The 19,072-nt window shown below is 40.9% G+C and overlaps 1 protein-coding gene across 4 annotated transcripts in view; it reads right to left on the bottom strand.

Moving 5' to 3' along the window:
- Positions 1–634: 634 nt before the first annotated feature.
- Positions 635–19,072, bottom strand: part of xirp2b (xin actin binding repeat containing 2b) — a 33,181-nt gene continuing 14,743 nt past the window's right edge. The window contains exons 1-9 of one of the 4 annotated variants that reach the window (XM_084907838.1): positions 17,350–17,586; positions 15,015–15,239; positions 14,374–14,502; positions 13,621–13,710; positions 13,265–13,322; positions 13,079–13,167; positions 2,318–11,753; positions 1,015–1,145; positions 635–747 (exon numbers count right to left, since the gene is read on the bottom strand). In XM_084907838.1, the coding sequence (XP_084763964.1) occupies positions 1,054–1,145; positions 2,318–11,753; positions 13,079–13,167; positions 13,265–13,322; positions 13,621–13,710; positions 14,374–14,499 (9,891 nt within the window). In that variant the 5' untranslated portion in view covers positions 14,500–14,502; positions 15,015–15,239; positions 17,350–17,586 and the 3' untranslated portion in view covers positions 635–747; positions 1,015–1,053. Of the gene's footprint in view, positions 748–1,014; positions 1,146–2,317; positions 11,754–13,078; positions 13,168–13,264; positions 13,323–13,620; positions 13,711–14,373; positions 14,503–15,014; positions 15,507–17,349; positions 17,587–19,072 lie in introns of those variants that run through there. The other 3 variants (XM_084907836.1, XM_084907837.1, XM_084907839.1) reach the window with 3 other exon arrangements.

Raw genomic sequence — 19,072 nt, 5'->3', positions numbered from 1 at the left:
AAAACAAAAAACGTGAATAAACTGCAAAGAATGAAAAATGACACACGGGAAAAGCACAACAGATAAAGGCACATAACATCATCTGCTTTTCACACTTTGTCTGCATCTATCTCTCGAGCACTTACTATTACAACCTGCCTTTCCACACCATTTACATTTATATTATACACATTTTCCTACTTATCAAGTTCCCTTTTAAATCACTTAGCTGCATAACCTTCAACCAAACCCTTCCTTAATTATACCTATGGGACAGTTCTTTCCTCTTACTGCACCATTTAGACTTTTGTGCCTCTTCTTTGGTTTTATTAGACTAAACTTTGGGTGACTTTATTTCAAAGAACACTCCGGGGAACAGTCTTTCTGTGTTGCTGTTTGGGTGACTTTGGGGAGCTTTCTGGAGGGGGCCACTGTGGTTTAGTTAGCTGAATGTCTTCCTCTATTTTAAAGGCTTTCTTTGGGGGATTGGCCTGTGGGGGCCAAACTACAGATATTTTGTTGCAGTGTGGTTTGCTTTCACTAAATGTTTTTGTCATTTCATTTTCAACACTGTGTGCTTTCTCTACTGAACTCATGCTGCTCGCAGAATATATCCATTCAAGTTTCTGATTTGAGGGGATAGGTCCACCACTTCCTGCGGGGGATCTCTGCCCGAGTCCATCATCATAGTTCCCTTTGGACTTCGGGAGTTGTTTGTAATGGGGTAGGCAGTACAAATGTCCATGGAGAGAGACATAATTTCCTAGGCTACACACGACAAATGAAAAATCCTCTGTTAAGAGATGCACTACATCAATTATTTAACAATTATTTTAATGTCATTTTAGTGCCACAAGTCTTACTTTATTGATTTTCCCTTTACAGGATGACTGGAAAACTATATACTATACATACTGTATGTTGTAGACATGGTGGCAACCATTATGTTGTCATTAAAACATGAATGCATTTACCAATACTGCAGTGCTCAAAAAGCCCCTATAAACATTTATTTGAATGAATGGCACCCTTTACCTTAATTTGTTCCTGCAGTGCTCACAGCAGAAACAGGACTTATGGTACTTTTTTTTGTCCACTATGAGAGCATCCATCGGATAGGCTCTCCTCCAGCACACCGTGCACAGTTCCGACCTCGGAACTCGAACCTGTTTCAAGGAGATAAAATTCACATTGGTTATATCGTGAACAGTCTTTGGGTTGCCTCATAATCGAACATTTTTATTACAGTTAAACAAAAACAGTTGATACATCACAGTTGATACATTTTTTCTTTTTTTTTAGTTAAACTCATATATGGAAACTGATCTATATTTTCAAAATTTTTATTTTGTCAGAACATTTAATTAATGCTCCAGTTTCAAAAAATGTGACAAATTCTGGCAGTTGTTTCATGTTTCAGGCTTTACAGGGTTAACAGAATCTGTGACTACTTTCGGGCAACATACTCTATAGTGTATTCATACCACTGGCTTACCTTTACAAAATGTAGCATGAACATATGAATTATGCTTTTCCCAAACAATTTATCACACACACACACTCTTCTGGGTTTTTTTCTAAAGCTTTAGAGCAAAGCGCTCTCTTATTATGTGACCTAATGTAACCTGGTCATGTTAATGTTTGAAGTGATTAAATGTGAAGCGCACTGCATTGCAACACTTTTCAGTGCATTTATTGTACTGACTAGATTGGATGGATTTACACTGACATACATCCCCATGTGATAATCTGTTATAACAAAGAGCACTTAAGCTGTCCTTAAGCATAGTTAGTGAAAAGCTTTAAAAGCCTTTATTTTTTACTTCATATAATCTTTTGGTTTATGATCAAGCAGATGCAATACCAAAAACATTTGTGTCATCCTGAGCTGCACTCTTGTTTTGCTCTTGTTAGCAGGAAACAAATAAAACAACATCATCATGCCAGCATTGCTATTTTGAGCATGGTAGCACACTCAGATGGGTTTCAGAAACGTGGTCTATTTGTTTGTCTACATGGACATGAGATTTGCACTGTTGCAACAATCTGCACTACTTTGATGAACTATGCTACCTCATTGCCTACCTCATTGCCTGTGTTAGAAGCAATTTTGGTGCCCATGCACACAAAAAAAGATTAGAATTGATGCACATGAACTCAAATCTAAAGAGTAAATTTTGGACCATGCAGCTTGACTGTAAACTGCCTGCACAATCCAAACAATACAACAGGTAGAAATGATACTTTTCCAACACAGCGGCACAAATAGATTTTTAAAGAAAAGTCATCCGTAATCCATGCCATTAGTTTCTGCTGTTTCATGCCACACATTTTTTACCAGATGAGGCAATCTTCGTCTGGTGCGACACAACTTGCGATGTTGTTTCCTCAGAAACAGTGTATCCAAGACTCTTGAAGACTGTCTCGCTCTCCGTCCATGTTTTATGGAAATTCCTCAGCAACTTCTCTGTAGCGTCTTCGTCGTATGTTTCTGTTTGCCTCGCTGCAGCAGCTTTTCTTTTCACTGCATCAGCATAGGAGAAAGGAGCTTTGGGTAGGGTTGACACACTCTCAGAGTGCACAGTGACAGCTGTCCTTGTTCCGGTGACCTTGTTACCAAATTCATCAAGATGTGAGAAATGCTCTGTGATTGATTCGGTTTCAGAGAGGGCTGATGGTTCGGCTGGCACAGTTCCAACCTCATTTTTCTGCACAGGGAGGGGAGTGCTCTGCCTTGAGCCTCCCTTTGTCTCTTGAGGACTTTCTTGCTTTGAAGTGTCTGCTGTTGTTTCACTCAGGCTTGACACAAGCTCCTCCTGATCCTTTATCTCGTCTCTGAATAAAGAACTTTGCTCACCGAGTTCAAAAACATTTTTAATAGCCTGGATGTCAAAAGCTGGCATTTCCTGTTCCAGGCCGTCTGCTTTCTCTTTGTCACAATCTTTGCTTTTGGAGTCATTGTGAAGGCGCTCCGTGAGTGGGATAAGCTCTTTTCTGATATATGTTTTCTCTTCTGGTGATGCAAATTTGTTTACAAGACTCGACAAGTCAGCCCTGGGAAGCTCATCCTTTTCTTTGTTCTTATTTTCTGCTTCACACTCACTGACGTCTGGGCCCAGTCGCTCAGGAATAGCAATCGGTTCCTTGCGCATATAGATCTTATTAACTCCTGCTTTTTGAGCCTCTTCAAAAAACTCTTTCTTCTCTTTGACGGATGCAGATGATAATTCTGAAGCTTCAGCAAGATCTGGGTCATTTTGACCCAATGGCATATGGGTCTCAGACTTACTTTGTATTTCATTTGCACTCAAACCTTGAGAAATGATACCTTTATCCTCTACTGCTGTATTATTAACACAAGCCTGCAGAACTTCCTCGGATAAACTCTTTCGGGGCTTTTCCGTTGCCATCGGTATCCCTGAAGCCTCCATAACCTGGGACTCGGTTTTGATTTGTCGATGGAATGAAGCAGGCGGCTCCACAATCTCAGATTTCTTTTCTGGGATTGGGCTGGGAAATAGCGGTGGTGGGGTGATGCCACGCGAGAGCTTGGCTGTTGTGTCTTTAAGTCGAGCCAAATTTTCAGCTTTGTCAAAAGTTGGAGAAGGTGTGATTCTAGTGATACGTGATGTTGGAGTGTCACACCTGCGTAGCGGCGGCGTGGGAGGTGTGGGTGGCCTGTGCAGGAGGGTGGGTGATGGCGTCACTCTCTGGGGCGAGTCAGTTCTCCGTTTGGACTCGATGGTGATGAATGTCGGTGAGGGAGAACGTGTCCTGAGTGAGGGTGAGGGAGCTCGAAGGTCGACGGACTTGGACAAACCCACTTCTTCTTTCTTTTTTTCATGTGAGGATTCTTTCTTGGTTTGGCTCTCAACTTTGGCTGAACCGATGCTGATCTTGGATATTTTTGGTGATGCTGCACCAGAAACCACTCTCTCAGATGCCGGCTCACTTTCACGCCTGTCCTTGGTTTCATCTTCTAGATCTATTGGCTTGGCCTCTGCTAATCTCCTTACATTGTAAACAATATCTGTACTTTTTTGAGCATCCCTTGCATCTTCAGATCCCTCCAGTTCACATTTTCTTTCCTGATTGAGCAAACGCTTTGCAGATTTTGCATCGGTCTTTTCTGAAGCCTTTTGCATCTCTGTGAAGTGAGAGATTAACACTTGGACCTCCTGCTTTTGAGATTCCTCTGTTTGTGCTATTGTGGACTTAATCGGTTCATTTTGTTCTGACTCGCCTGTCACTGTAATTGGCACATCCATACTTTCTTTTGGTGGTTCTTCCCCACTCTGCTGAGTAGCTGTCAAACCTGTCTTTTGAGATCCTTCTACATGCTTTTGAACAGTTTTTTGCTGTGTGGAATCCTGATCATCTGTGCTGTCTGTGGTAACGACTTTTCTCTTGACTTCTATGTGCTCTACTTTGTGAATCTGGGTGACTGCAGTTGTCTTTTGCATTTGCTGAGTGTTCTCAGATGTTGTTTTCTTGGTTTCTATAACTTCTGTCTTTGAGTCGGTGAGAATATCTTTACCTTGACCTGACTGTGCAACCCCTTTAGACTTTTTTGACTTCTTTTTCTTCTTCACTGGATTTGTGTTGTTGTTTTCAGATTGGTTGTCAGTACTTACAGTAACAGCAGGTGGAGCAACACCAGCGGGGGTAGGATGAGGAGGAGGAGAGGGAGTGACTTTCTTAATCTCCTGCTTTAACTCTGTCTTTATGTCTTTGGGTTCATCGATCACTTTCACCTCAGCAGGTTCCACTTTGAAATCTTGTGAAACACTCTGTTTCTCAGTCTCACTGGACGATTTTATCTCTGCTTGCTTTTCTTGTTTATTGCTCTTTTTCACCTTCTGGTTTGGCTTGCCTGTTTTAACATTTGCATTAGCAGCTGCCGTTTCTGTTTGCGTTAGCTGATTGGGAATGCTTTCTTTCTTACATGGTGAAGGATCAGCTTTGTTCTTGTTGATATAGTCCAATGATTTGGATTCCTTGGTTTCCTTTTTGGACAGGTCATGCATTGTTTCTATGTCAGGTTTCTGGGCAGTGGTTTTCTCATCTTGTTTTTCTTCAGATTTGTTGGACACCTTTGTTTTCTGACTTTTCAAGTCTTTCTTTGTACGACTAGCTGTGCTGTCTGTTTTTGCAACGTCAATTACTTTTGTCTGCACTTTGTCCACCTTGACAGAGTGAGCAGACTGTTTTGAGGAAACAGTTTTCTGCATAGTTGTATGCATCTGTTGTCTAACAGCTGAAGTGGATGTGGTCTTTTGAATAGAGACAACCTTGGAAGACTCGTTAGAGGCGATTTGCTGTTGAGCAGAAGATAAAATTGTGGAATCTGTGAGGATGTTCTCACTTGCATTACTCCGTGTTGAATTTGTGGCTATGATCTGCTTAGATAGATCACATGACAGTGACTCTGAATGAACACTCACTGGTATCTTTGCGTTGCTGCCCTGTGTGATTTCTGAGCTGATGCCATTTGACTGCTCTGCATCTTCAGTGGAAATCATTTGGAGAGCAGAGGTGACTGAGTCATATATAAAAGTGGGTGATGGAGTGGTTGGTGGTGTGTTTTCCTCCCTCAGCTTCCGGTACTTTTCTTCAGCTTTTATTAACGGTGTGTTAAATTTGCTCATTTTCCCTCTCATAAAAGGAGGAGGAGATGGCGGAGGAGTAAATTTCATGGGAGCAATGTAAATTTTCTTTAATGGCTGTGGTGACTCTGGAGGAGGAGGGATCTCATGTGAAATAGTTTTTGATGTATGCGTTGTTGTTGTTTTTAATGTGTTTTGGCTAATTTCCACTTGTTTCTCAGAAGTTGTTGCCACCTCTTGTGTTTTGCTGAGTTCTACTTTAGGTTCCAGCTTTGGCACTGGATGCAAAACGGGAGCTTTCACTTTTTTGACTGTCATCTTTTTTGCCTTTGCTGGTGAAGGATGAATTGGTTGTGCTGGCATGGTCTCGAGTTCTTGTTGAGATGGAGGAGGTGGGAGGAAGTCCTGCTCAGTAGTTAGCGGTGGTGGTGGTGGTGGAGGAGGGAGGTGATCGATGTCAGTATCAGCGGAAGGAGGATGAGGACTAGGAGGAGGAGGAGGAAGGTCAGTATCTATCACCGGTGGAGGCGGCGGTGGGAGAGGCAGATCAGCTTCTGGTGCTTTTGGCTTTAAGACGTAAACATCAGTTTTGACTTTGTTTTTACCAAGTTTTATCATGCCCTTTGGGTTAGATTTAAGGTTACGAAACTCTGTCTTTAATGTTTTGATGCCGTGATTTTGGGTAATAGTTTTGTGGTCCACAACAGTTGTTGATTGCTGAGCCGACTGCTCCATAGTGTATGTTTTTGTAATGGTTTCATTGGAGATGGTGTAATTTTCTTTTGGTGCTTCAACAACATTTACCGTTTTAATCTTCTGTATGTTTCTTTGTGCATCAGTTTTAAGATTTTTAATGGGTGGGCTCTGCTTGACTCTTCTATATGCTCCCAGACGGACTTTTGGAGTTTCACGCTGCGCTGTTTCTAGCAGTGATTTAATAGTGCCTTTTACATCCCCCTTTATCACTTCTTCTTTCTCCAGCTGGCTTTGCTCCTGAGTCTCATATAATGACTTAATTGACATCTTGACATCACCCTTTATATCACCCTCGAGGCTTGAGCTTCTTTGCACCCTCTGTGTAGGTGGGGACTCCATGAAGAGCTGAATCGTCCCTCTGACATCACCCTGAACATCTATTTCCTGTTGACACTTTTTCATCTCACTGGATGCATCTTGTAGACTTTGCATTGCTGTCTGAATATCACCCCTCACAATTTCTTCCTTTTCAATTTCCTTCACTGCTTGCTTCGCCAGTTCCAGAGATTTCATTGTTGCCTTCACATCTCCGGCAACTAAATCCTCAACAACAGTTTCGACTCTTGATGTTGCTGATTTCTCAAGAGATCTTAGAGTCCCTTTGATATTTCCTGGTATGATATCTGGCTTCTCCACCTCCTTGTGCCTCTTCTGAGCCCTTTCCAAACACCGTAGAGCTTTCGGTATGTTGCCTTTCACCACCTCCTCTTTCTCTACAATGACTGTCTGATTCACTGATTCAGACAATGAATTCAAAGCAGCTCTTAAGTCACCTTTCACAATTTCCTCCTTTTGGATCCTTTCCAATGAGGCAGCTGGCTCTGACATGAAAACCTTGACTGTGTTGTGAACATCACCCGGTATAACATCCTCAACTGTACGCTCAATTTGAGTTTGATTACAGCCAAGCATGAGTTTTGTGCCCTTGATGTCACCCCCAACAATCACTTCTTTTTTTGCTGTTTCAGGCGGAGTATCATCAGGCTCTAACTGGAGTTGTTTAAGATAGTCCACAGCCCCAGATTCAATGCACGTAGAGTAAAAGCTGACATTTCCCTTTTCAGTGTCATCTACCCTTATCTTCACTGCCTGATCTGACTTGTCTGGGCTGGACAGCCTTTGAAGAGCACTCTTTATATCCCCTTTGACAATGTCCTCTTTTTCAGCAGAAAGATTTTCTTGTTTATTTAGAAGCGAATATAATGTCATCTGTACATCTCCTTTTTCATCCTCCTGGATGAGTATTCCATGTTTTGCTGATCCATCCTCACTGAAAAGTTTGTTTATAGCCTCCTGGATGTCACCGCGTATTATTTCCTCCTTTTCAACAGTGCTAACTCTTTCTTGGCTAAATAATTGCTGTACTGTTGAGCTGACATTACCTTTCTCTTCTGAATCTATGACTATCTGCTGCTCCTGTCTTTCCTGTCTGTTCAGTAGGTTCATCATGATAGTCTGCAGATCTCCCTTGATTACTTCCTCTCGTTGAATCTCAGGAGCCTGCTTGTTCATTAGCTGGTATTTTGCCATCCTAACGTCACCAATTTCATCAGTTTCAATGAGAATTCCCTTTGATTTCACCATTTTCTGACTATAAAGTTCCTCAAGAGTTCCCTTGACGCTCTTGCCCAGGATTTCCGTCCTTTCCACTTTTGTCTCATTAAAGTCGTCAATTGGTGTCGTCTCAAAGAGCCAAGTTGTTGTCTTTACATCTGCTTTGGGGATCTCCTCTTGAGGCATGTTTGCCTCCTCATCCTCATCTGCCTCTTTAATGTGGTCAAGAGGATTTTTCTCAAACAGCCAGACTGAATGTTTAACATCTCCCTTTGCAGTCTCCTCCTTTTTAACAGTTTCAATCAAATTTTCAGAGCTCATACTTCTGATTTTGTCAATGGACTGAGTTTCAAATCTCCACTTAGCAGTTCTGACGTCACCTTTTTGAATTTCACTCACATTAACAGTTCGAACACATCCCTGTGACAAAGTGTCAGACTCAAAGCGATGTTTATTCATTCTTACGTCGCCCCCTTGAATATCCTCTACTGTTTTTATTAAAGGCTTCTTTTCTTCAGCAATCTTGTCAAGAGGCTGTGTCTCAAATTTCCATTTAGCAGAGACGACATCTCCTTTTTGCACATCCTGCTGTGTGACGGATTTAATTATATAAACCTCATCTGTGTCCTTGATAGCATCGAGGGGCTTTGTTTCAAACAACCATCGCGTTCCTACAACATTTCCCTGTGTCACCTCCTCACTTGTGACAGTGGTGACCTCGTGGTAGTGGCCCTCTTTGTCCTGGATGGCATAAAGGGGCTGAGTTTCAAACATCATTGTGTAATTTCCTACATTGCCCCTCTCCTCCTCATCACAGACGATTTTTTGGATTTTCTTCAGCTCTGTGTCCACGTCAGAGGAAACCTCCTGAATTTTATCTAAGGAGTAGGTCTCAAAAATAAAACGACCCTTATCCACATCTCCTCCTTGTACGTCGTTCACTGTGTGGCTGCTCATCGTCTGCGCTTGACTGTCGTGTATGGCATCAATGGATTGATTTTCAAAGAGCCATTTGCAGCTCACAACATTTCCTTTTTGTATGTCTTCGGTCTGAACTCTCTTGAGCTTTTGCATCACTTCCTCAGATGTAGAAGTGGTGATATCAGATGTTTGATTCTCAAAAATGTACTTCATCCTAGACACATCTCCAGATGCAATGTCTATCTCTGTGACACGTTTAAAAGCTCCCATCTCCTCTCCAGTGAGGTTCTCCAGTTTCTCTGTTTCAAAGAGAAAACAAGCCATTCTTACATCTTTTCCGTTGATGTCCTCTTGTTTTACAGTGCGCGTGTTCAGAACTGTCTCTGTCTCATCATGGATAGCATCAAGTGCTTGCGTCTCAAAAAGCCAAGTGCAGGTTTTAACATCCCCCTTATACATTTCTTCAGATTCGTTTTCATCCTTTACCTCCCCTCTTTCATACAAGATGTCCATTGGTTTGGTCTCAAATAGCCACTTGCAGGTTTTCACATCACCTTTCACAACATCAATATGTTTACTTGAACCCACAGTTTCTTCATCTTCAATGTTGCTGAAGTACTTGATAGCGTCAAGAGGCTGTGTTTCAAACAACCACTTTGCAGTTTTAACATCACCCGACTCAATTTCCTGTTTGGATATGCCCTTGATAATTTGATATTTGTCGATGCTTTCATCGAACTGATCAATCGGTTTTGTTTCAAACATCCATTTATATGTTGTTACATCTCCTTTAACAACTTCCTCCCGACGCACTGTTTTCACCTCGTGGAAGTGACCTGCGCTGTCTTGCATGGCATACAATGGAGTAGATTCAAACAATTCTGTATTTGATTTCACAGAGCCAGATGTTACTCCCTCTATTAGAATCTTTTGAGACTCATTCCTGCTGTTTAAATCTGTGCTCTCAAAGATTTGCTTGTAGCTTGACACATCCACTTTATCAATTTCTTCCAGGTCAATTGTTCGGACAACTTCTTTCTTTTCCTCTCTAATCTGCTCCAGAGGTTGGCTTTCAAATCGCCATTTCTGATGTCTAACATCACCCTTCTCCTCATCAAGTTCTACAGTCTTTTTCAGTTTTCCCACCTCTGCCAACTCCTTTAACTCTTCTGCTGGAATTGTTTCAAAATAATGTCTGGTTGATTTGACATTACCTGCAACGACATCGTCTTTAGTCAAAGGGCGTGCATTTGCATCATCTTTCAAAGTATCCATTGGCTGGGTTTCAAATACCCAACAGTTCTTGCGTACATCTGCCCTGCAGCTTGTGCCGTCCTCCTGTGTGAGGTCATCTTCGACATTCACCGTACGAGTGACCTCTTTCTTCGCTTCTCTTATGTCCTCTAAAGGTTGACTCTCAAAGCGCCACTTTTGGTGTCTCACATCCCCTTTTATTTCTTCACTTATTGCTGCCTTTTTAAGTTTTCCAACCTCGGGGCAGTTCTTCCTGACTGCTTGAGGGCTGCTTTCAAAAAAGTGCCTTGCAGATCTAACATTGCCCCCGATAATCTCCTCGATAGACTGAGGTCTGGCATTGGAGTCATCTTTCAGAGAATCCATTGGCTGTGTTTCAAACACTAAGCAGTGTTTGCGCACATCAGCTCCCATGATCTCTGTCGTTTCCATTTGTGAGCTTTCCAACTCACTGAGAGAATTTAATGTTTTTATCTCAAACAGCCACCTGCCCCAGTCTCCTTTATTGCTGTCCTCCATGGAAAGACTACACACAAGTTTCAAAGGAGCATTTTCTCTGTTTGTGATGTCCAGAGGTTGGGTATCAAAAAGCCAACGTGAAGCAATTGAGCTCTCCAATTCAGTTTCAATTTTGCGCACAGACTTAATCTCCAGCATCTGACTTGATTGTCCCATAATAATACATTTGAACTGAGTGTCAAATGTACTTGTTACTGTTTTCACATCTCCATTAATCTCCTCTAACACTGACCGCAGACACAGCAGGTGGCTCTCATCAATGGTCTCAGTGTGCCCAAGGACTCCCATGAATTTATTGTCAATCATGTAAATGGTAGCATTTCCATCCTCCTCTGTGAATACAATTTCCTTCGTCAAATCCTCCTCTTTATGCATTTTGTTTAGGGTGTCCATAGTTTGAGTTTCAAACAACCAAGCTGCAGCGCGGACATCTCCTTTATCAAATTTATTAAATTTGTTTCTGTATTCTGTGGAATTTGTGTTTTGTGAGCCCAGCTCATCCATTGGCTTGGTCTCAAACATCCATGCTGTTCGCCTTACATCTTTTCCCAGAATGATTTCCTGCTGAGTTATTTTCTTATTGTCTTCATCGTCATCAGGAATTTCATCTCTGATGGCATCCAGTGGCTTATTTTCAAACTTCCAACGCATTGCCTGCACGTCCCCGGGAAGGATCTCCTCCCATTCTGCATATTCTTCATCATTAATATCATCAGGACTGCCAACATCATCTTCATACATGTACTCCTGGCTGTCTACCTGGTTGTTCTCGGTTTCGTTATAATCAATGTAGTACTCTTTCTCAATATTCTTGCGAACCTCAGGGTGAATGTGCTTGTAAAGACGTTTCAGCTCATTCATACTCCTCTGCTTGATGTAAGCCTCTCTGTTGAGTGGGTATTTGGATGGGTTTGCTGGTTCATGTGCATATTGGTACTTTGGAACATTTTCGCTGTCTGGTGGCATTTGTAATAAGTCTGGAGGTGGGGGTGGAAGGAAGTCAGAATCCTCAGCTGGTGGGGGTGGAAAGTCCTCATAATCCATCATTGCAACCATTGTGTCTTGCAGTTCTTCAGTATGGGATGCTTCACACACCTCACTAGCCACTATGTTGTTTTGAGTCGCACTTGAGGACCACTTTGATCGACTGATGTCACGTCCAGTCTTTACAAGGAACAAAAATGACATTAACAGGTAAATGATCCATCAAACTAGGAATTACAGATAAGTGACATATTTACTGAAAAGAAAGTATCTAGGATCTTAGGTGAGCCAGTGTTCTGTTATTTAATTGGGTCAAGATATATGATTGACATCATCTCCATGCATTTCAATAAAGCACTGTATGACCCCTCTTGAACATATGGAAGGGAACACTGCCATCCTGGTACAGACCACTCCCATCAGGATAAGAACAAATCATCATATTATAAACATGAATACTCAGAACAACTTTGTACTGACACATTTCTTTAAAGGTATGGTGAGCAATAATTTTTTTCCAAGGGGCCACATGAGAACCTGGGAATGGCCTCTTGGAAAAAATTTCTCCTCACCCTGCACCAAGGGGACAATTGGACCTAAAAAGTGACTGGGTTCCCATATTGTCAGGGTCAAGGGGTAAGTCTTTCCTTTAAATTGGCATGATTTCGTATATATAAATTACCCTTCACCGAGTTGTGAAACTACACAGCAGACTGACAGTTTACTAAAATAAATGGAACTGTGTGATGTTCATCTTTTTTTTTTTTTCCTCAAGCATAGGAATCACTAAGAAGAGTTAATGCTATACCTAAAGATGTTAAATCAACCACCTTCTCAGTACTATTATCAATATTTTGACCAAAAATATTCTATTTTGCTAATATTTTTTTAGCAACTGTCTCTCCCTGTAGTGTTATAATGTAGTGACAGAGTCTGTCACTGCCACACTGGATTCTGGTTGCTTCAACTTAAACATGGAGATGTATGCAGGACTGCAGCATTTCTGTAGATCTCCTACAGCAGTTATTTGCCTCAGTGCTTACTGATTATGCAAACAGAACTTTTCCTACTGCCGTTGCTTCATATTAAAAATATTAAAATGGCCAAAATCTGCAGACCTTTATTGACTTGTCACATTATTCATTTAATATGTCAAGAATACAAGATCATGTTTATTTTCTGCAGTTCTCGACAGCAGATCAGTTCTAAGCATTTAAAGAATAAAGGCAGAAACTCCAGTGGTAATGCGGGAGTGAGACTGTATACCTCCAACCCCTTGCAGAGCCTTACTGTCATTGGTGTTTGTTTGTTTACATTTAAATAAATAAACATATAAAGTAATGCTTCCATTGTATTTTTGACAATTAAACAGCCCAATCTGTAGAATTAAACAGCTTTAACTTCATGTAACTTTAAAAAATGTAACAGTTCTAAGTTCCAATTAAACAGTCCGAAGTAAAGATTCCTTAATTTCATGTTCTTAATAGTTAAGTGCAAATCATTACCTTAATTGGTTTTTGTGGCGTGGCCTCTTCTATTGTTTTTTCAAAGTGATCCCTCAGTTCTTTTGTTGTGTACCTGGGAAAATCCTCTTCTAAAAGTCAGCACAGCCAAAAACAACAAAGGCAAGGCTTTAATCAGCACAGTAGTGACAGCTGATACAGAAAGGCATATAGAAAAGGCATTACTACCTGTTTCATTTTGATGGTTTTCATAAGTGGATGCCAAGTTGTTGTCGCTATATGACACCTGTGAGCAATTAAAATGGGAACGGGTAAAGAGAAATTAGGGGAGAAACTGCACAGAGATAGACAGAAATGTAATAAGTGAGCATCATCCTTCACATCCTGCACATTTTTCCACTAAAAATAATGTTTTTAATCTCTGCTCAAGCTGTTAAAGACTACTAAACACACATTTATTAAACCAGTCAGACTGATTTCTATTAGTTACAGTTTTTACTCAACAAAGCAATCAATGAGTTTAGATCATTAGTGAGCCTTATTGCACTGCCTGCAAGAAAACAGTGAGTGGAATGATTATTTACCATCATTTCTTGATTGAAATTTAGCTGCTGACTGCCTGGGAGGACCTGTCTGGTGTCACTTGACTCTGTCACCTCTGAATGGGACATTTCCTGTGAAGAGAAAGGGCATGGCATTCAAACAAGGTGAAACTGTGCACATGCCACATGTACACACATCTACATGAATATATGTTTGTCCTTGTCATGGCCACAGATGTGACTTGACTCCATTCTAATTCCACTACAACTCCATCCAACCAGAGCATAATAGCACACAACTGTATACCATGCAGAGAAGATGTTGGACCAGATTGCTTACTGCACTTTCAAATGATGAATCACGGATGGAGGCAAGATGACAAAGAATGTGCCAAGCTGTTCGCTCATGCTCTTCTATAGCAAAAAAAAGAAGAAAAAAAATCCATTGCTTTGCAAAGTTTCTAAGTTTCTATCTAGCAAAACGAGCTACAGCATAAGTGAAAATGCCCGGGAGGTTTTCATGGAAGCTGTTAAAAATGTCAAGCAGTGTCTGTAACTTAAGCCCACACACTTTGGTACTCGTGCAACAAGAGATACTAAGAGCCTCACTGTTAACATTCAGTCTGAATTATGAATTTTTACTTGCAAAGTTCCTCATGCAGTGATGCAGATGGAAAACGGAAACAGCTCAGGTCAGAGAAAATGTTCTAATGATTTAATCATAGGCATTGCTTTCATGCTTTTTGTATCAGCCTGATGAAAGTAAAGTAATGCTTTGTTCTGCGTAATATGTACCTGCACGGTTCTGTGATGGAAATGAAACTGGGTTACATTATGTGATGATGCAGTTTCCTGGGTCTCAAATTGTTTCCTCACACTTGCAAGTCCCCCAGGCAGGGAACAGACCCCCGACTCCTCCATGACCTAATGAAGCAGGAAATATCGTTAGCTGCCTCCACTTCTACATGACCTGAAATCAAACGGCTGCTTAATAGGGTTATTCTGTCTGGCATGCATGCAGCACAGACTGCCGTCAAACATGGTGTAGCTAATGCGGTTTGCTTTTTGTGTCTGTGCCCGCCTTTGCGTGTGTCTGCAAACTTATGTTCTGTTCATGTAATTGTTTTAGAATGGCATGACAATTTGTGAAAGCTTTTGCCAAGTAAAGCAAACAATAATACTGCTTTTCTTGAACATTTTTTCTATAGTAAGCCTTGCAATGGCAGTCTCATGTTTCCACTCTATTTATAAATGTTTGCACTGGTCTTTCACTAATATGGCATGGCATCACCAATGATAATGGTGGGAATACCAGCTCAGTGCAGCACAGCCACTGTACAGCAACTGGTTCCTTGCATAGGCTTGAGACTCTCCAACAAGAAAGCAAAAAAAGCAATACAACTGACTACAGAATCGTAGTTTCTAATTACGCATACCGCATGGTCTGTCAGGTACTATAGCTACATGCTGAGACATGTCCATGCAGAAGCTGAAGTACCCCGCTGGGGATGGTGTTGTCTGCCCGCTTGGAGACAGTTGCCTGGTACATGGCCTCACGCTTGACCGGTGGGATGACCTCTGAGTCCACAGAGCGAATCCCGATTCCTCTGGTTTAAATCTTACAGGAAGTCCTGCCCTGGTTAAAACTTCGCTGCCAGCAGCTAAGGCACAAGAAGCCAACTGTTTAAGAATTTGCTATTTGTGTGTTTTATTTGCTGTCATCAAATTATTAAAGGGTAACATGACATCACAGTGACGCTACAAAAAATTCAGTTAAAGCATTATTAAAAGTATCTAAAGCTTTGATGATTGTCCTGTCATTTGTGCATAAAGAACAAGAGTTTGGGTATAAATATACACATTTAAGTTGTATATACATGGATTATATATTGATCTTCTAGGAAATATTGTACAAGTATTTCCAACTGAAAGCACATAAAATCATTCATTTGTAAATATATTCTTGGAGACAACAGGGGACTGCTACGATGCAGGTGGTGCTCCCACAAATGACGTCCTTTAAAACATTTGCACACCTGTTGCCTGACATCAAGTTGGTGGATGTGCAGGATTTATTTAAAAGGAAATAAACAGCTCTACAAAGTGGAATTCATCATCATGATTTGCTGTCATGTTGGCCCATGGCTCCTGAGTGGAACAGAAATGAAGTGTACCTCAGGTGTATGGTGGTGCATTGAAATGGTCACTTAGATCTCAATGAATTTTTAAGAGGATTATAAGCAGAAAAGTTATTGTATCTTTTAATTAATGAACTGCCCCCCTTTAAAAGCACTTACATTATTCATCAGGTCAAAACAGGAGTGCAACATGAGTGCGCTGGAGCCGTGTTAGTTATTATTATGTATAACCTGGTAACTTACAAATGTTTTATATTGGGAACGTTATTAGCCTCCAGAAACAAAATAATATCTTGAACATAGCAACGCTGCTGAAAAGACAAACAGCATCCCTTCTATGTCTGGGACATAGAAAGCATTCACACCTCATTTCTGTGGATGTGAAAATAAGAAGGATGGATTTTGCATTTTTATAGCTGTACAGTTGAAAGTACAACATCAAAATATTCATATAATGACCAATTACTAACAATGGAAGTTGAAATAACACTAACAACACAAAGATTTTACTTTGATGAATTATGATTATATAAGCATCCTATTCTAATAACTATATCCACACATTTCCTAAGTATCTCTTATTCAAGTCCCGAGCTCCAGAGAACAGGAATTCAGATATGCTCAACAGTGGGCTGACAAACTTCTTTAATATGGCAATCTGTGAGTAAATAACTAAATATCATTGCATTTTTTAATGACTAGTTTTTCCATTAGCATATTTGTTTATTTTCCCTGCTGACTATTTTTGATCTGTAGCTCACCAGTCTACTATTTTAGCCTTGGAGGAATGTTAACATGTAAATGAGCTAGTGCATTAAAATACTTTTAAATTAGGCTATTCCTGTTACTTCAAATCTCAACTTATAGCATTTAAACTGAAAAAAACTGAACAAAACAAACAAAAAAAACCCACTGAAATACCTCCAAGGCATAGACCCATTGACTCTAAATCACTACGGTATAGGAACAAAAAATTTGTAGAAAAAACATGCTTAGGCTATCTCATGACACTGAGTGAGAGCTCAAATAACAAGAAAGTGAAGTAATCTCGGCGCCGTGCAAAAATAAATCACGCCTATTTTAAACTTAAGTGTGATGGGTCGTGTTTCTCTTTGAAATATAGAGGAAAGCTATGGGGGACGAGGTTTTCCTTTACAAAAACATCAAGATAAACCATATATACACATCAGTGTATACCCAACTACTCCTCAGTATTCCCTTTTTTCATCACTCAGCTGGCGACATATCTCCTAGAGGGTTTGGCCTTGGTACAAACAGCTTAGCAGCTCAGAGTTTGGTCTCTTTGGAATTAGTTAAAGTAATGAATGTATACTCTCCTCGAGCTAATAAAGAAAATCCGCAGCGTTAATTCAGCATTTTAGTCACGGTTTGATTTATATTTTGGCCCAGTGTCCTGTATTTTGAGTGAAAAGGTGCTCAGCATGAAGGCAATATTGATGTGTTGAATCAAACAAACACAAATCCATAGTTTCCTCTGCAGGTATCAAAAAGAGATGTAACAATGTTCTATATCACATAAAATTTTCTATGCATTCAGAATTTCTTAAGTCAAAATCAATCATGTATTCATTCCACATAAACAAATACCTCCCCGAGACTGCTCATTACCTACCAGAGAAGGAAGATGGTGAATTATAAAAACAATAAAATAAAAACTCAGCAAGTAAAATCCCAAAGGAAAGGCCACTGCACCCTCGGCATGCGGGGTCTGTCCAACCCAAAAGCAAATCCCAGTCAGTGATGGAGACCAGCTCCAGTGTTATGTGTTCACTTCTGTCCAACAAGCAGATAGTGACAGCTGATTTTATTTTAGACCCTCCGCCCACATGCAAAGGATGGACCTGGGTTTTTTTTTTGTTTTTTTTTAGAGAGTGAGGCCTCCAAGCCTCCCATGTCAAGTCCCCCCCCCCCCCCCCCCCCAAAATCCATATGGAAATACTTCCTGTGACTCCCCTGCCGATGCTTGGGTACTAATAAATCAGGTCACCCTGGTTTCATCATCATCATCACTTTGTATTAGAGTGCACTGCATACTCCAGCAGCTGCCACCGCCTGTCATGATACGCAGAATTATGCACAGACAAATCCACAACAAATACGTGGAGGATCTCTTATTATTCACTGCTCCTGATAATCCCGCAGCGCAATGCAACGTGGATGTCAGGCAGGTGCAAATTCAAGTGACAGTTAAACAGTGTTGAAATGTGTTGGCCATGCGCTGTGCTTTGCGGTTGGTCTGAAATAGGGTCAGTGATGTAACGCTATTTGTTAAGGTAAGGAGGGTTAAGGAGGCCATAAATACGACAGGAGACACCTCTCATCCCACCAGCTCATCTCGTTTGGCCAAGCTGCAGACGGTGGCGCCAGCCTGACTGGTACTCGTGGATGGTGGGTCAGAGTTTGAGACCATCACGACCCTCTTCGTGCTCAGCATGTGTAACTCATACCTGCAATTCCAACCAGCTGTTTTTTAAAGAGACACTCTTGGTTCTTGGTTCACAAAATCACACAAGAAATGTCCAAAATAAATGTGTTTTTAAATCAATTTTTCAGTGCGGCTAATATGATAGTAAAGTTGCATCTACTCCCAGATGTTTACTGTCAGATCTTGAAAAGAGCGAGAAAGGGCTACGAGAGAATCTGAGAGATATTTCAAGGTCTCCTGTTCTTTTCACGATGACCCTGATTTATTCAGCTTGAAGTCATGTCTCTGTGATCCATAGCAGGGTTAAGTCATGCAGTGAGAGCAAAAGGAAAGGAAGCATATTAAACTCCACCTCTCTCTCACACACACACACACATGCGCACAGGAAGACTTGACAGCACTGGCAAATAGAAGCGATTTTTACCCAAAACTACAGGATTTTACATGTTAAGAAGAAAGAAAGAAAGACGGACACTTTTTTGGCTGTAGAACAGTTCAAACCGAGTCCACATGTCTCCAGAATAAATAGATCAGTGTAAATTGATAGAGTCTCTTTTGCTGCAGAAAGTCCTCACAAACACTTTGTACAGTAAAGTGTACAGTGTTTACAACAAGTGCTGGAAGACACTTTGAACAAATGAAAAAATGTAGAAATTCTGTGAGTTAGTGTTTGTTGCTGGTCATATTTCTACTTTTCTTCCGCTGTGAAAATAAATCATTCAGGTGGGATCGTAGCCATTTTCAGCTGTACGGTACATGTTTTTGAGTAGTGTGGCAGATGAGGCCACAAATTCCTGTGTTATTCAGTATAGCACCAACAGATTAAATCTTAAATCTGATCCAGTCTAATCCAGTCTGCTGGGGTGCATAGCCAAAACAAGACATGTGCAACTGTCCAGGTCTGTGGGCA

Source organism: Perissodus microlepis, chromosome 16 (genome assembly GCF_051167445.1).
Source record: "Perissodus microlepis isolate ML-2025 ecotype Zambia chromosome 16, ASM5116744v1, whole genome shotgun sequence".
Taxonomy (NCBI): Eukaryota; Metazoa; Chordata; class Actinopteri; order Cichliformes; family Cichlidae; genus Perissodus; species Perissodus microlepis.
The sequence above is the reverse complement of the archived record's forward strand: the minus strand, read 5'-3'. Positions and strand labels throughout refer to the sequence as shown.